Source organism: Mustelus asterias, chromosome 8, assembly GCF_964213995.1.
Source record: "Mustelus asterias chromosome 8, sMusAst1.hap1.1, whole genome shotgun sequence".
Classification (NCBI taxonomy): Eukaryota; Metazoa; Chordata; class Chondrichthyes; order Carcharhiniformes; family Triakidae; genus Mustelus; species Mustelus asterias.
The window spans coordinates 127759924-127774436 of record NC_135808.1 but is presented as its reverse complement, the minus strand read 5'-3'; the positions used below and the strand labels follow the sequence as shown (position 1 = coordinate 127774436).

The window sequence follows — 14513 nt, the reverse complement described above, 5'->3', positions numbered from 1 at the left end:
CCATTCCGAGGTGCCCATAAGGTGGCGGTGAGCTGCCTTCTTGAACTGTTGCGATCCCTGTATAGAATGTTGTTGAAAGATCCTCAATGCAATAACAATACTATGCTCTTCTGTCACTGTAGGCCAGTGGCCCTGATTTATAATATATCATCGTTCAGCTCATCCAGGATACTTTTACAGATGTTTGTGTTTTTTATTAACTTCAGGTGGCCATTATACAGCCTATTGCCTAAATAATCTGAATGATCGATGGTTTGAATTTGATGACCAGACTGTTATGGAAGTGTCTGAATCCACTGTGCAGAATGCGGAAGCTTACGTCCTCTTTTACAGGTAAGGCTGCTGGTTTTTGTTTTCCGTGGAAAAGCATTTAGAATTATCGTCCCGCATATTAAGAATAGATTTTGACTTATCCAGGCCCTACCAACCAGTGGTCCAGCCCTGCCAGTTTCATGACTTTTAAATTTAATCGTCTGGATTTTGGGCATCCAAATCATAACCTCAAACATTCATAGAAGAATCATAGAATTCCTACAGTGCAGAAGGAGACCATTTGGCCCATCGAGCCTGCACCAACAGCAATCCCACCCAGGCTCTATCCCCATAACCCCACGTATTTACCCTGCTAGTCCCCTTACACCAAGGGGCAATTTAGCATGGCCAATCAACCTAACCCGCACATCATTGGACTGAGAGAGGAAACCGGAGCAGCCGGAGGAAACCCACGCCGACATGGAGAGAATGTGCAAACTCCACACAAACAGTCACTCCAGATCGGAATTGAATATGCGTCCCTGGCGCTGAGGGGCAGCAGTGCTAACCACTCAATGCTCAATATTTAGCTGAGGAAACCTAGTGACCCTGTTTGTGATTTTTGTGGTGTAAATGATGATTCTGTAGTAGCACTTGTACTTTGGTCTTTTGGTCAGAATGCTGCGAGATATAGGCCCAGTCCAGAAGCTTCAGCACAAAATCTGGGTCGGGACCACCATAATTGGAATTAAACAGAGACCATATCCATTCCCTCGAATGACCCTATCTTAAAAGAACAAGGGAGTTCTCCTGGTGTCCCAATCAACACTTATTCCTCAACCAGCATTACAAAACACATTATCTGGCCATTATCATATTGGTGTTTGTGGGAGATTGCTGTGTTCAATCCTGCCCTTAGCTGGCCATTCCGGCTCAGTTGTCCGCATATCCAAAATAGTTCATTGCTGGACAGTATTTATAATGTTTGTGTTTTTCCTCCTTGCTCCATACCCCCTGGGATGTTTGCTGCCTCCTTCAGTGCAATGATTTGTTATTTGTTTTGGTGTTTGTGGTGTGATCAAGAAGGTGAAATTAAAACTACTGTGACATTGTCATTGCCTCCCTCATGGTCAACCTTTTTCAAAATAAAAGTACAATATGAGTCTGAATGGTCCCTAAACAAAATGTATGTATTGTTGATGTACACTAATTCACAATTTTGATTACTGTGTTGTGTGTTTCTCACCTCAATGTTCTTTAATCTAAACAAAATTGCTGATATAAATTGGGTGCATACATCATTTAGCATGCAAATCTTGATTGAACTGCGAGCAGGATCTAACCGCCACTCGTGAAATTATGAGGGGCATGGACAGAGTGGTTAAGGAGCAGCTGTTCCTCTTAGTTGAAGGGTCAGTCACAAGGGGACACAAGTTCAAGGCGAGGGGCAGGGGCCTGGGGGGAATGTGAGGAAAAATGTTTTTACCCAGAGGGTTGTGACGGTCTGGGAGGATGGTGGAGGCGGGTTGCCTCACATCCTTTATAAGATACCTGGATGGGCACTTGGCATGTCAAAACATTCAAGGCTGTGGGCCAAGTGCTGGTAAATGAGATTAGGTAGGAAGTCAGGTGCTTCGCATGTGCCAGTGCAGACTCGATGGGCTGAAGGGCCTCTTCTATACTGCATGATTCTATGCATGGACAGTGGATGTGGCTGAGGTGGGACATTTTGTTTTTCAGAGCTCTGCCAATCATAAGTCTGCTCCCCCTTTCCACCCGCCCTCCACATCCCAGAAACCAGCTGTTGCTTAAATGTTTCTGGCGTTTCTGATTATACTACACAACTTTGGTCCGTTCCATTGATTGAGCTCTGCTTATGAAGTTTTCCTCCTGTTGGAGCTGTCTGCCCTTTTTAAGTTGAAGCTTGTCCTGATGTTGCTGCCTAATTTAAAGTGAGGTTCTGCATTTTTCTTGTTTATACTTCTGCATCATTCTATATCCATATAAAAATCACCCTGCAGCATACGTTAAAGCTCTACAATGCTTCTTTCCCTGCGATAGACTTTGGCAGCGAGCTGACTTGGTTACACATATCATACTGGGCTGCCAGACACTACATTAAAATAGGTTTATTGCACTTTTCTTATTCAAACACCAAACGTTTATGCAAGACTGTTTTAGAAGTCAGAAGGCTATGAATTTGCTGCATAAAGGTCAGACAATTCAATTTGCAATTGGTTGCGCTGCAGAAGATAGGTAATTGTGAAGTCAGCTTGCCTCGCAGCAACTCAAATTTTACAATGCAAATTCACTTGGAATCTGCCACGTAGCTCTGCAGCATAAACTGATCAAATTCATATGCAGCTGCAGTGAATTGGAATGCCTTGAGGCGGAATCCATCATTAACGTAATCTTCACAAATATAACCTGTTTATTTCCAACTTCCAAACAAATTTTTGGTTTGAAGTCAAATCAACAATGTGTGTGTATACTCTAGCTACTTATATAAGTGGTGCAGTGCAGTGACATTCTTTGTGCTGCATCCTACAACAATGATGAAAATGATAAATGCCATATTTAAATGCTACTTTAAAGCTCCCAGCACAATCAAGCTTACGATACCGCAGTTCGTAATTCCTCGTCAAAACCCTGAACACACTCCTGATTTAATATCTATTGTTTAAAGCTAACTTAGAGTTGAGTATAATACTAGAGGAAAAGCCATTACTCTCTTTGGGGGCTTTTTTTTCCCTGTTCTGACTCCGCATATTTGTATCTACTTGAGACTACTCTTTCAGGCGATCCCAGCATCCGTGTTTTCACTTGCCAGGACACCTTTGAGTTTGCAGTGTATCCAGGGAACCACGAGAGCCACCTTCCATTTTCTTCAGCTACTGATTTTACCATGTGCCTTCACACAATCTTCAGAAGACAATAGAATGATATTGCTGTAATAATTATATTCTGATTTGGGCTTGGCGGCATGGTGGCACAGTGGTTAGCACTGCTGCCTCACAGCGCCAGGGACCCGGGTTCAATTCCCGGCTTGAGTCACTGTCTCTGTGGAGTCTGCACGTTCTCCCCGTGTCTGTGCAGGTTTCCTCCGGTGCTCCGATTTCCTCCCACAGTCCAAAGGTGTGCTGGTTAAGTGCATTGGCCATGCTAAATTCTCCCTCCGTGTATCCGAATAGATGCCAGAGTATAGCGACTAGGGGATTTTCACAGTAACTTAATTGTAGTGTGAATATAAGCTTACTTGTGACACTAATAAATAAACTTTACTTTTACTTTTTCAATTGGAAAATTGTAGTAAATAAACCGTAAAAGAACAGTCATAGTTAAATTGAAAAAAGAGCTTCTAATAAAAAATAGATTTGAACAAATCACACGTGATGTTTGTGTTTGAATTGAAGTTTCCATCCTTAGGGCACCAACTTAATAACAACCACTGATTGAATAGTAATTATACCACAGGTGATAAAAACATTGTTCTTTATAGAAGAGTGCAGCACAAAGGAAATCATTCAGCCCATTAACTGTGCCAAAATGGCATGACGAACTTAAAGATTTAGTTTAGTTTCTTAGAAGAAATGCTTCATTTTTGTAATGGCCATTTCTTGATCTCTTATTTCATGTAAAAGCAAAGTGAACACTTGGCAATGATATCATGCCCCAGCAGGATCAGAGCTATTTTTGTTGTAACTGAACATTAGAAGCTCGAGATTAACTTGGCTGTGGCACAGTTGGTATGAAATATCACTCCTGCAGTGTGGATTGGTTTCCTGATAAACTTTCAAGAATTATGTTCCATTTGAATCAAAGTCTAAAGATCCCACTATTTAAAGGGCTAGCTATTTTCCTCATCTCCTGGCCAACATTCCTCCTTCAACTAAAATCACCAAACACAGTGAATTTGATCATCCTGTCCTTTGCAGGATCTTGTGTGTAAAATGGTTGCTGCATCAGTCAACCTTGCAGACTTTCACTGCAAAAGTAATTAGTTGTGTGAGAAATGATGTGTATTATTCATACATTCACTCTTTCCTTTTCTATTGTGCTGTAATCATTAAGAATACTAAACATCATTAGAACATGTTGTGTTAAAATGGCAGAATCCCCTTTAAACATCTTTGCTAGAAAGATCTTGCACTGCACTTTTCACAAGGACGTCCACAGCCAATGAAATACTTTGTGTTGCTGCTGTAATGTAGGAGACAGCAGCCAATTTGCACATAGCACGCTCCTTCAAACAATAATAAGATAATTGGCTAGATAATGTCTTTGTGGTACTGATGAGGAATCCATGTTTTAATTTATTATTGTTATATGTATTGGTATACAGTGAAAAGTATTGTTTCTTGCGCTAGACAGACAAAGCATACCGTTCATAGAGAAGGAAAGGTGAGGGTGCAGAATGTAGGGTAACAGTCATAGCTGGGGTGTAGAGAAAGATCAGCTTAATGCAAGATAGGTCCATTCAAAAGTCTGACAGCAGCAGGGAAGAAGCTGTTCTTGAGTCGGTTGGTACGTGACCTCAGACTTTTGTATCTTTTTCCCGACGGAAGAAGGTGGAAGAGAGCATGTCCAGGGTGCATGGGGTCCTTGATTATGCTGACTGCTTTTCCAAGGCAGCGGGAAGTGCAGATAGAGTCAGTGAATGCGAGGCTGGTTTGCTTGATGGACCGGGCTTTGTTCTCTTTGTAATTTCTTGCGGTCTTGGTCAGAGCAGGAGCTACACCAGACTGTGATACATCCGGAAAGGCTGCTTTCTCTGGTGCATCTGTAAAAGTTGGGTCATGGCACTGGGAAAATGCCCCTGCTGAACTTTGAATGTTGCCACAGGAACTTTTATATCCACTTGGGACAGAAAGACGATCTCTAATGTCTTATTGGTGAGGCAGAACTTTCAACAATGCAATACTGCACTGCGGTACTGATTTGCATGTTATTTTACATAATGTAACCCTTAATGTTTAGCAACTTTGACAACTTTTGACCTGGAAGCAACACAGTGAGGGAAATATGTAATTTATTTTAAATGATTGTGGAATCTCTTATTGTTTTAAAAATTTGAAAAGGACTTTCATGAGTTTGCATCAATTGTAAAGAGATCATTTGTAATGCCCTTAGATAAGAACTGTGACTGTGACCTGTGACCTGTTCACTGTGACCTGGCAACCCTTGACCTCGAACCATTACCAACAGGAAGGAAGTTAAGAAAATAGCCATGTGGTAGGTAGACACAAAGGAGGTCATCAAGCAGAGGAGCTGAAAAGTGAAGGTGATAAGTGCACAGATGCAGACATGAGAAAGCAGGTAGAGACAGAAAAAGGACCGCAGAGTTCGAGAAAAATCAAATCGCTCTCAGGAAGAGGCCAATTATTCTGTTTGGCTGAAGAGGAGCCAGAAGATCTTGGAGATATTGTGGGAGCTGGCTAAAAAGTCTCAAACCTGGAAAGTTGTGTGAATAGCTCAGAGATGCCAAAGAGCTGGGTGTTTTCCCAGAAGTGGCCAAAATGTGAGCTGGGGTGTTATTGGTTGGTCAGTTGTAAAGAAACTCTAGAAAGCTACACCATCAGAATTGTCATGATCCGAGAGAAGGGGGGGGAGCTTCGTCGAAATGTGCCTTGGTGCTGATCAGACCTGTGAAATTCAAAGTGAAAGCAGTTGTTGCAGAAGACACCTGACTTTCTCAAGCAGGAATAAAGAACAGCATAAAAGCAAATTACTGCGGATGCTGGAATCTGAAACCAAAAGAGAAAATGCTGAAAAATCTCAGCAGGTCTGGCAGCATCTGTAAGGAGAGAAAAGAGCTGATGTTTTGAGTCCAGATGAAGCTTTGACAAAGGGTCATCTGGACTCAAAATGTCAGCTCTTTTCTCTCCTTACAGATGCTGCCAGACCTGCTGAGATTTTCCAGCATTTTCTCTTTTGGATAAAGAACAGCATATTGTGGAACGATGCCAAGAGAGATGCAAATACTTGTGGTTGCAGAAGACGCATCTTTGTCTTAACTATTAAAAGTGAAATTTTTTTCTTTTTATTTCAAGTATCACTTGCCTGTTAGCTCACGTTAAATCTGCATTTGTTCTGATTCACGTTAAAGTAACGGCTGCAAAAGGTGAAATCTTGCTGGTGATTTCTTCACTTGGGGGTCATTCAGTAAATGCCCATGAGGCATTGCAACAAGCTATTGATTATTTTACAAAATATTCCTACTCATAGAAACGCAGCCTATAGGAAAGTTGAACACTTTGTTGGCTAGGCAGAATGACTTTGGTTGCTCTGATGAAAATCTTATTAATCCAAGCCTGCAATTTTATTTTCCATTTCGTCCAGTTAAAACGTCATTAGGATTTGAGTCTGGTTCCAGTGTGAGGAGGGGGTGTTGGAAGGTGGGGTATAGTCAAGAGGATGCAAGGAGAAGAGCATTTCTTTTAAATGGTGATTTATTGTTTGAAGTACACTCCCTGAAAGGTGGATGGAAGTGATGGTAACTTACAGAAGAGTAAGCTGAAGAAGAAATATCTGCTGGGTATGGTAGTGAAAGAGCAGTGGCATGGGACTAATTGAATAACTTCTTTCAGAGAGCTGATACAGGCACAGTGAGCCATTTGACTTTCATCTGTGCTGTAAGATTCCAAGACCTTTGCTCCAAGAATGAGTTGTGTCCACTGAAAAAGCATGATACAAAGATGATATCTGATGGTGGGAGTCTCATAGAATCCCTACAGTGCAGAAGGAGGCCATTCGTCCCATTAAGTCTGCACCGACGACTGTCCCACCCAGGTCCTATCCTCGTAATCCCACATAACTACCCTGCTAATCTCCCTGACACTAAGGAGCAGCTTATCATGGCCAATCACCCTAACCCACGCATCTTTAAAGTGTGTGAGGAAACCGGAGCACCCGGAGGAAACCCACGCAGACATGGGGAGAATGCCAGTCAAGAAAGGGGTGAACACAGACAGTGACCCAAGGATGGAATTGAAGCTGGGTCCCTGGCGCAATGAGGCAGCAGTGTTAGCCACCGTGCCGTCTCATTGTGGAACAATTTGAAATGCTTTTTTTTTTTTGCAAATGATCTGGTGCAGAAACCAACAATTTTGGCGCTAACACTACAGGGAGGAGAATAAAGCGATTCTACAGTGGGGTCAACAAGAAATCAGCTGCTGCACACTTTGATTGTCTTGTCATTTTTATTTGGCAGGAAAAGCAGTGAGGAGATGCAGAAGGAAAGACAGAGAGTAAATCACCTACTCAATATGATGGAACCTAGTCTGCTTCAGTTCTACATTTCCCGCCAGTGGCTGAACAAATTCAAGACCTTTGCTGAGCCAGGCCCCATTAGCAACAATGAGTTCCTCTGTGTGCATGGAGGTAAGGTGTACTTGAAGTGCATTGCAGCCATGCCGACTGTTAGCAACTGACGGGTTGATGCGGAAGGGGAGGTTAATATGTCTGAGATTTGATTCCTATTTCATACGGCGCTAATTGATCTCATCTGAGGTGGCGAACAAAGAACAATACAGCACAGGAACAGGCCCTTCGGCCCTCCAAGCCCGCGCCGCTCCCTGGTCCAAACTAGACCATTCTTTTGTATCCCTCCATTCCCACTCCGTTCATGTGGCTATCTAGAAAAGTCTTAAATGTTCCCAGTGTGTCTGCCTCCACCACCTTGCCTGGCAGCGCATTCCAGGCCCCCACCACCCTCTGTGTAAAATACGTCCTTCTGATATCCGTGTTAAACCTCCCCCCCCCCTCCCCCCCCTCACCTTGAACCTATGACCGCTCGTGAACGTCACCACCGACCTGGGAAAAAGCTTCCCACCGTTCACCCTATCTATGCCTTTCATAATTTTATACACCTCTGTTAGGTCTCCCCTCATCCTCCGTCTTTCCAGTGAGAACAACCCCAGTTTACCCAATCTCTCCTCATAACTAAGTCCTTCCATACCAGGCAACATCCTGGTAAACCTCCTCTGCACTCTCTCTAAAGCCTCCACGTCAGAGAGTCTGTTGAAATTAACCTCTGCTTTCCAGGATAAAGTAAAGGGAAAATCCGTTCCTAATCCTCATCCAGTAACAACCCTTTTGAAGAAGATGCAAATGCCAGATGACATTAGGCTTGTTGGTTCTAGGTACCAGAGGGTGGCCACTGCCTGTGGAACTTTACCCCAGCAAAGAGAAGATGAGGGAAGAAAGTCACCATAAAAATAAATCTCTGTTATGAACAGCATTGCATTTTTTTCTTTTAAAGAATCATAGAAACAAGACATTGGAGAGTCACCGTGTAACACTATTCACTGAAACCTGTCTGTTACAGGTGTCCCCCCTCAGAAGGCCAGTTATATAGATGATCTTGTAGTGATGTTGCCTCAGAATGTATGGGACTATCTGTACAGCAGGTGAGTAACGTTCTCCTCCTCCTCCTCCCCTGGGAAGTGACTATTTAGGGTTAATCTTTCCATGAATAACAACTCGTGTTCAGTCATGCCATTATAGATCGGCAAGGCCGCTTGTTTTCACAATAAACATGTCGTTGCGAAAGGAAAACCACCTATAGATGGAATCATGACATTCGATCCCTAAAAGAGTTATGCAAGATCATTCTGTAAACACACTGAAAATCACAGAAGCACTGAAGTGGAACTTGATACACCAATCAGTGGTCCATTTACAAATTAAGTGAGAGGCATTGATTTTTTTATTTTTGTCAATAAACGCCTGGAATTCTGTTTTTAAAGATTCCTTTTTTGAGATGTAAAAGGCTGGGGCTGATCTTTCTTTGGTGTACTTGCTGCATGATGAGTCTGTCATTTTACTTCAGTCGGCATTGTCCTGCTGTCGGTGCGAACAGAACATTTTGAGAGTTTTCTCTTTAAATTGGCTCAACATTTTGTTTATAACTGCAACCGGCTCTGTTAAAAACCGTGGCTTTGTTTAAGAAGCAGTTGAATGGTTTGTTTGCTGGTGGGAGATGATAGCTCTGGACAGTCACCGATTTAGTTTGATTACTTTTTAGTTAATCTAGCTGCTAACCTCTCTGATAATCTCTGAAACTCTTTGAGCACTTTCCATCACTTTGACTCAGTGTTGGGTTTTAAATCTACTGTATAGCACACTGGCACACTTTTATCAACCAACATCATTAAAACAGATCAGCTGTCTTTGTACCTTCTGTCTTATTTATATCTTTGCTATTTGTGGGATTTTCCTGTGCATAAGTTAACTCAGTAAGAAGTTTAACAACACCAGGTTAAAGTCCAACAGGTTTATTTGGTAGCAAAAGCCACACAAGCTTTCGGAGCTCTAAGCCCCTTCTTCAGGTGAGTGGGAATTCTGTTCACAAACAGAAAGTGTTAACTGCCACACTTCCCTCGATTGCAATTGTGAATGCACTTCGATAGTGGTTGACTATACAATGGTTGACTATACAATGGTTGACTATACAATGGTTGACTATACAATGCTTTGGAGTGTTCTGAGGTCAGGAAGGGTTCTATATAAATGTTTCGTTTTTCTTGACTGGCATGCAGCAGTGTTACGTTTTACAGAAACTAGAATATTCTGTTCCCCTCCCCTGCCAGGTACGGAGGGGGACCGGCTGTCAATCACCTCTACACCTGCCAAATCTGTCAGATTGAGATTGAAAAGATTGAAAAGAGAAGGAAGATGGAACTGGAAATGTTCATACGGGTAAGCAAACAAATGTCTTGTTAAAAGTCTGAAGATTTTGTTTTGCACTTCAACCCGGACTTGAAATGTTTTGCATCCAAAATTGAAACCTGTGGAATTTATAAGGGTGTGGATTTGGAGAATTTGTGTTTTAGTCCATCATTTGGTTGCACTAAAAACTCACGTCTTCCATTCGAATCAAACAAACTTGGAACAAAGTCATGGCCTCACCTTGCAGTTTCTGATGGTGAATTTGATCATTTGGACCTCTTCAGAATGGCGAATTAAAAGACTTGATAATGTAAGGTACATTAAGCAGTTCATTGTGGACTAAGAGCTAAAGTTTTTTTTGTGTGGGGAAACATTACCAGCTTTTTAAAAAAAAAAAAGTAGCATTGGCACATTAGACATCTGCCACTGCTATTATCCATAAACATACAGACATATGCTAGCCACGTGCTAGTCAGAGTAGAAATGAGAGGATATATCGGATAAACACATGGCTGAAGAGATGGTGTCAGGGAGAGGGTTTCAGATTCCTGGGGCATTGGGACCGGTTCTGGGGGAGGTGGGACAAATTGGACGGGTTACACCTGGGCAGGACCGGGACTGATGTCCTAGGGGGAGTGTTTGCGAGAGTGGTTGGGGAGGGTTTAAATGAATATGCCAGGGGGATGGGAACTTATGTAAGGAGTCCGAGAAGGAGGGAGCAAGGACAAAATGTGGGGAGAAGGTTCCAACTACATCAAAAATCAGGAAAAAAGTTAAAAGGAAGGAGAACTCAGGAGATGTTGTTAATGGAAGTGTTAGACTGGCCTGTGCATCTCAAGCACTTAACTTTTATTTCAAATTTCTGACTGCTGCAATTTTCTTTCCCATCTCACTTGGAGATTCCCAACCTTTTGTGCTGTATCTAAAATTAATTGGTTTCTGTTTTACTGGGTTTCATGAGCACACTTCATTGCCTTGCGTACTTCAGCATACATGACTCGTGGTTCATCGTTAAACTCAGCAAAATCAAATTAAGCACCTTAATTTCAATAAAGTTGCCCTGTCCTGTCACTCATTTGTACTGGGAGCAGTAAAAAGTAAAAATATTCAACCACTTGCTTTTAAACAAATTTTCACTCCCCTTTGTGAACTAGCTATTAATAGCATGTCTGCTGTCAACTGTAACATGGTATTTTCATCCATTCCTTAAGGATTAACCACAGGAAATCAACTGAAACCTTGTGCAGTAATGAGGAAAAGCACAACTGCAAATATGAACTCATTCAATTCATCAAGGCATGGTGGCACAGTGGTTAACATTGCTGTCTCACAGCGTCAGGGGTCTGGGTTCGATTCCTGGCTTTGGTCACTGTCTGTGGAGTTGCACATTCTCCCCATGTCTGCGTGGGTTTCCTCCAGGTGCTCCGGTTTTCTCCCACAGTCCGAAAGACATGCTGGTTAGATGCATTGGCCTTGCTAAATTCTCCCTCAGTGTACCTGAACAGGCACCGGAGTGTGGCAACTAGGGGATTTTCACAGTAACTTCATTGCAGTGTTAATGTAAGCCCACTTGTTACTAATAAATAAACTTTATTTTTACTTTACTTTTAAGATATTCTTTGCAGCTCGTCATAAAGTAGTTAAATAACGTATCGGTTGAATAAGTCACTTCAAAAGTACGGCAGGGCAAGGTTTACAATTGGGGGAGAGGTAATTATGATGCGATTAGGCAAGAATTAGGGGGCATAAGTTGGGAACAGAAACTGTCAGGGAAAGGCACCAATGAAAAGTGGAACTTTTTCAAGGAACAAATACTGGGTGTCCTTGATAGATATGTCCCTGTCAGGCAGGGAGGAAATGGCCGAGTGAGGGAACCATGGTTCACGAAAGAGGTGGAAAGACTTGTGAAAAGGAAGAGGGAAGCTTATGTAGGAATGAGGAAACAAGGTTCAGATGGCTCGATTGAGGGTTACAAGTTAGCAAGGAACGAGCTGAAAAGGGGGCTTAGGAGAGCTAGGAGGGGACATGAGAAGTCCTTGGCGGGTCGGATCAAGGAAAACCCCAAGGCTTTTTACTCTTATGTGAAGAATAAAAGAATGACCAGGGTGAGGTTAGGGCCGGTCAAGGACAGTAGTGGGAACTTGTGTATGGAGTCAGTAGAGATAGGCGAGGTGATGAATGAATACTTTTCTTCAGTGTTCACCAAGGAGAGGGGCCATGTTTTTGAGGAAGAGAAGGTGTTACAGGCTAATAGGCTGGAGGAAATAGATGTTCGGAGGGAGGATGTACTGGCAGTTTTGAATAAACTGAAGGTCGATAAGTCCCCTGGGCCTGATTAAATATATCCTAAGATTCTTTGGGAGGCAAGGGATGAGATTGCAGAGCCTTTGGCTTTGATCTTTGGGTCCTCACTGTCCACGGGGATGGTGCCAGAGGACTGGAGAGTGGCGAATGTTGTTCCTCTGTTTAAGAAAGGGAATAGAAATGACCCTGGTAATTATAGACCGGTTAGTCTTACTTCGGTGGTTGGTAAATTGATGGAAAAGGTCCTTAGGGATGGGATTTACGACCATTTAGAAAGATGCGGATTAATCCGGGATAGTCAGCACGGATTCGTGAAGGGCAAGTCGTGCCTCACAAATTTGATTGAATTTTTTGAGGAGGTAACTAAGTGTGTTGATGAAGGTAGGGCAGTTGATGTCATATACATGGATTTTAGTAAGGCGTTTGATAAGGTCCCCCATGGTCGGCTTATGATGAAAGTAAGGAGGTGTGGGATAGAGGGAAAGTTGGCCGATTGGATAGGTAACTGGCTATCTGATCGAAGACAGAGGGTGGTGGTGGATGGAAAATTTTCGGATTGGAGGCAGGTTGCTAGCGGAGTGCCACAGGGATCAGTGCTTGGTCCTCTGCTCTTTGTGATTTTTATTAATGACTTAGAGGAGAGGGCTGAAGGGTGGATCAGTAAATTTGCTGATGACACCAAGGTTGGTGGAGTAGTGGATGAGGTGGAGGGCTGTTGTAGGCTGCAAAGAGACATAGATAGGATGCAAAGCTGGGCTGAAAAATGGCAAATGGAGTTTAGCCCTGATAAATGTGAGGTGATTCATTTTGGTAGGACTAATTTAAATGTGGATTACAGGGTTAAAGGTAGGGTTCTGAAGACTGTGGAGGAACAGAGAGATCTTGGGGTCCATATCCACAGATCTCTAAAGGTTGCCACTCAAGTGGATAGAGCTGTGAAGAAGGCCTATAGTGTGTTAGCTTTTATTAACAGGGGGTTGGAGTTTATGAGCCGTGGGGTTATGCTGCAACTGTACAGGACCTTGGTGAGACCACATTTGGAATATTGTGTGCAGTTCTGGTCACCTCACTATAAGAAGGATGTGGAAGCGCTGGAAAGAGTGCAGAGGAGATTTACCAGAATGCTGCCTGGTTTGGAGGGTAGGTCTTATGAGGAAAGGTTGAGGGAGCTAGGGCTGTTCTCTCTGGAGCGGAGGAGGTTGAGGGGAGACTTAATAGAGGTTTATAAAATGATGAAGGGGATAGATAGAGTGAACATTCAAAGACTATTTCCTCGGGTGGATGGAGCTATTACAAGGGGGCATAACTATAGGGTTCGTGGTGGGAGATACAGGAAGGATATCAGAGGTAGGTTCTTTACGCAGAGAGTGGTTGGGGTGTGGAATGGTCTGCCTGCAGTGATAGTGGAGTCAGACACTTTAGGAACATTTAAGCGGTTCTTGGATAGGCACATGGAGCACACCAGGATGATAGGGAGTGGGATAGCTTGATCTTGGTTTCAGATAAAGCTCGGCACAACATCATGGGCCGAAGGGCCTGTTCTGTGCTGTACTGTTCTTTGATTTCTATGAAAAGGTTATTTCTACTGTTGAAAGTGAAAGACTGGTGTTTGAGTTACTATTTCTAATTTCTTTGTTTAAAATCTAGTTGAAATGCTGAAATTAGCTTCCTCGGAATTTCTTTCATTTGTTCGTGGGATATGGGCGTCACTGGCTAGGCCAACATTTAGTGTCCATCCCTAATTGCCCTTGAAAGTTGGTGGAGAGCTAACTTCTTGAGCTACCTACAGTCCATGTGGTATAAGAATATAAGAATATAGCTACACCCACAGCGCAGTTTCAGAATTCTGACCGAGTGGCAGTAATGGGACAGCAATTTTGTTCCGAATCAGGATGGTGTGTGATTTGGAGAGGTATGTGTAGGAGCTGGTGTCCCATCCTCCAAGTTGGTCGAAGTCCCACATTTGGGAGGTGCTGTCAAAAGAGCCTTGGTGAGTTGCTACACCCCCCTCTTAAACAATATAAAATCCCTCGCATTTCTCCCTCTCTTTAACTCTGAAGAAGAGTCACGCGGACTCGAAGTTAATTCAGTTTCTTGCTCTCCAGATGCTGCCAAACCTGCTGAGTGTTTTCAGCAGTTTCTGTTCTTATTTCAGATTTCAAGCACCCAAAGTATTTTGCTTTTATTTAACCAACGATTTCATTTCAATTAGATATAAAAAGTCAACAGCAATCTGACTGAACCTGGTTTTAAGTATCTCTCTCACCCCAACACAGGAAGGACAGAAT

At 42.8% G+C, this 14513-nt stretch overlaps 1 protein-coding gene across 3 annotated transcripts in view; it reads left to right on the top strand.

The window, feature by feature from the left end:
- Positions 1-14513, top strand: part of usp33 (ubiquitin specific peptidase 33) — a 76989-nt gene that overhangs the window by 54594 nt on the left and 7882 nt on the right. For all 3 annotated transcript variants that reach the window (XM_078218946.1, XM_078218948.1, XM_078218947.1), the window contains 4 exons: positions 207-333; positions 7463-7632; positions 8579-8660; positions 9843-9951. In XM_078218946.1, coding sequence (XP_078075072.1) covers positions 207-333; positions 7463-7632; positions 8579-8660; positions 9843-9951 — 488 coding nt within the window. The remainder of the gene's footprint in view (positions 1-206; positions 334-7462; positions 7633-8578; positions 8661-9842; positions 9952-14513) is intronic.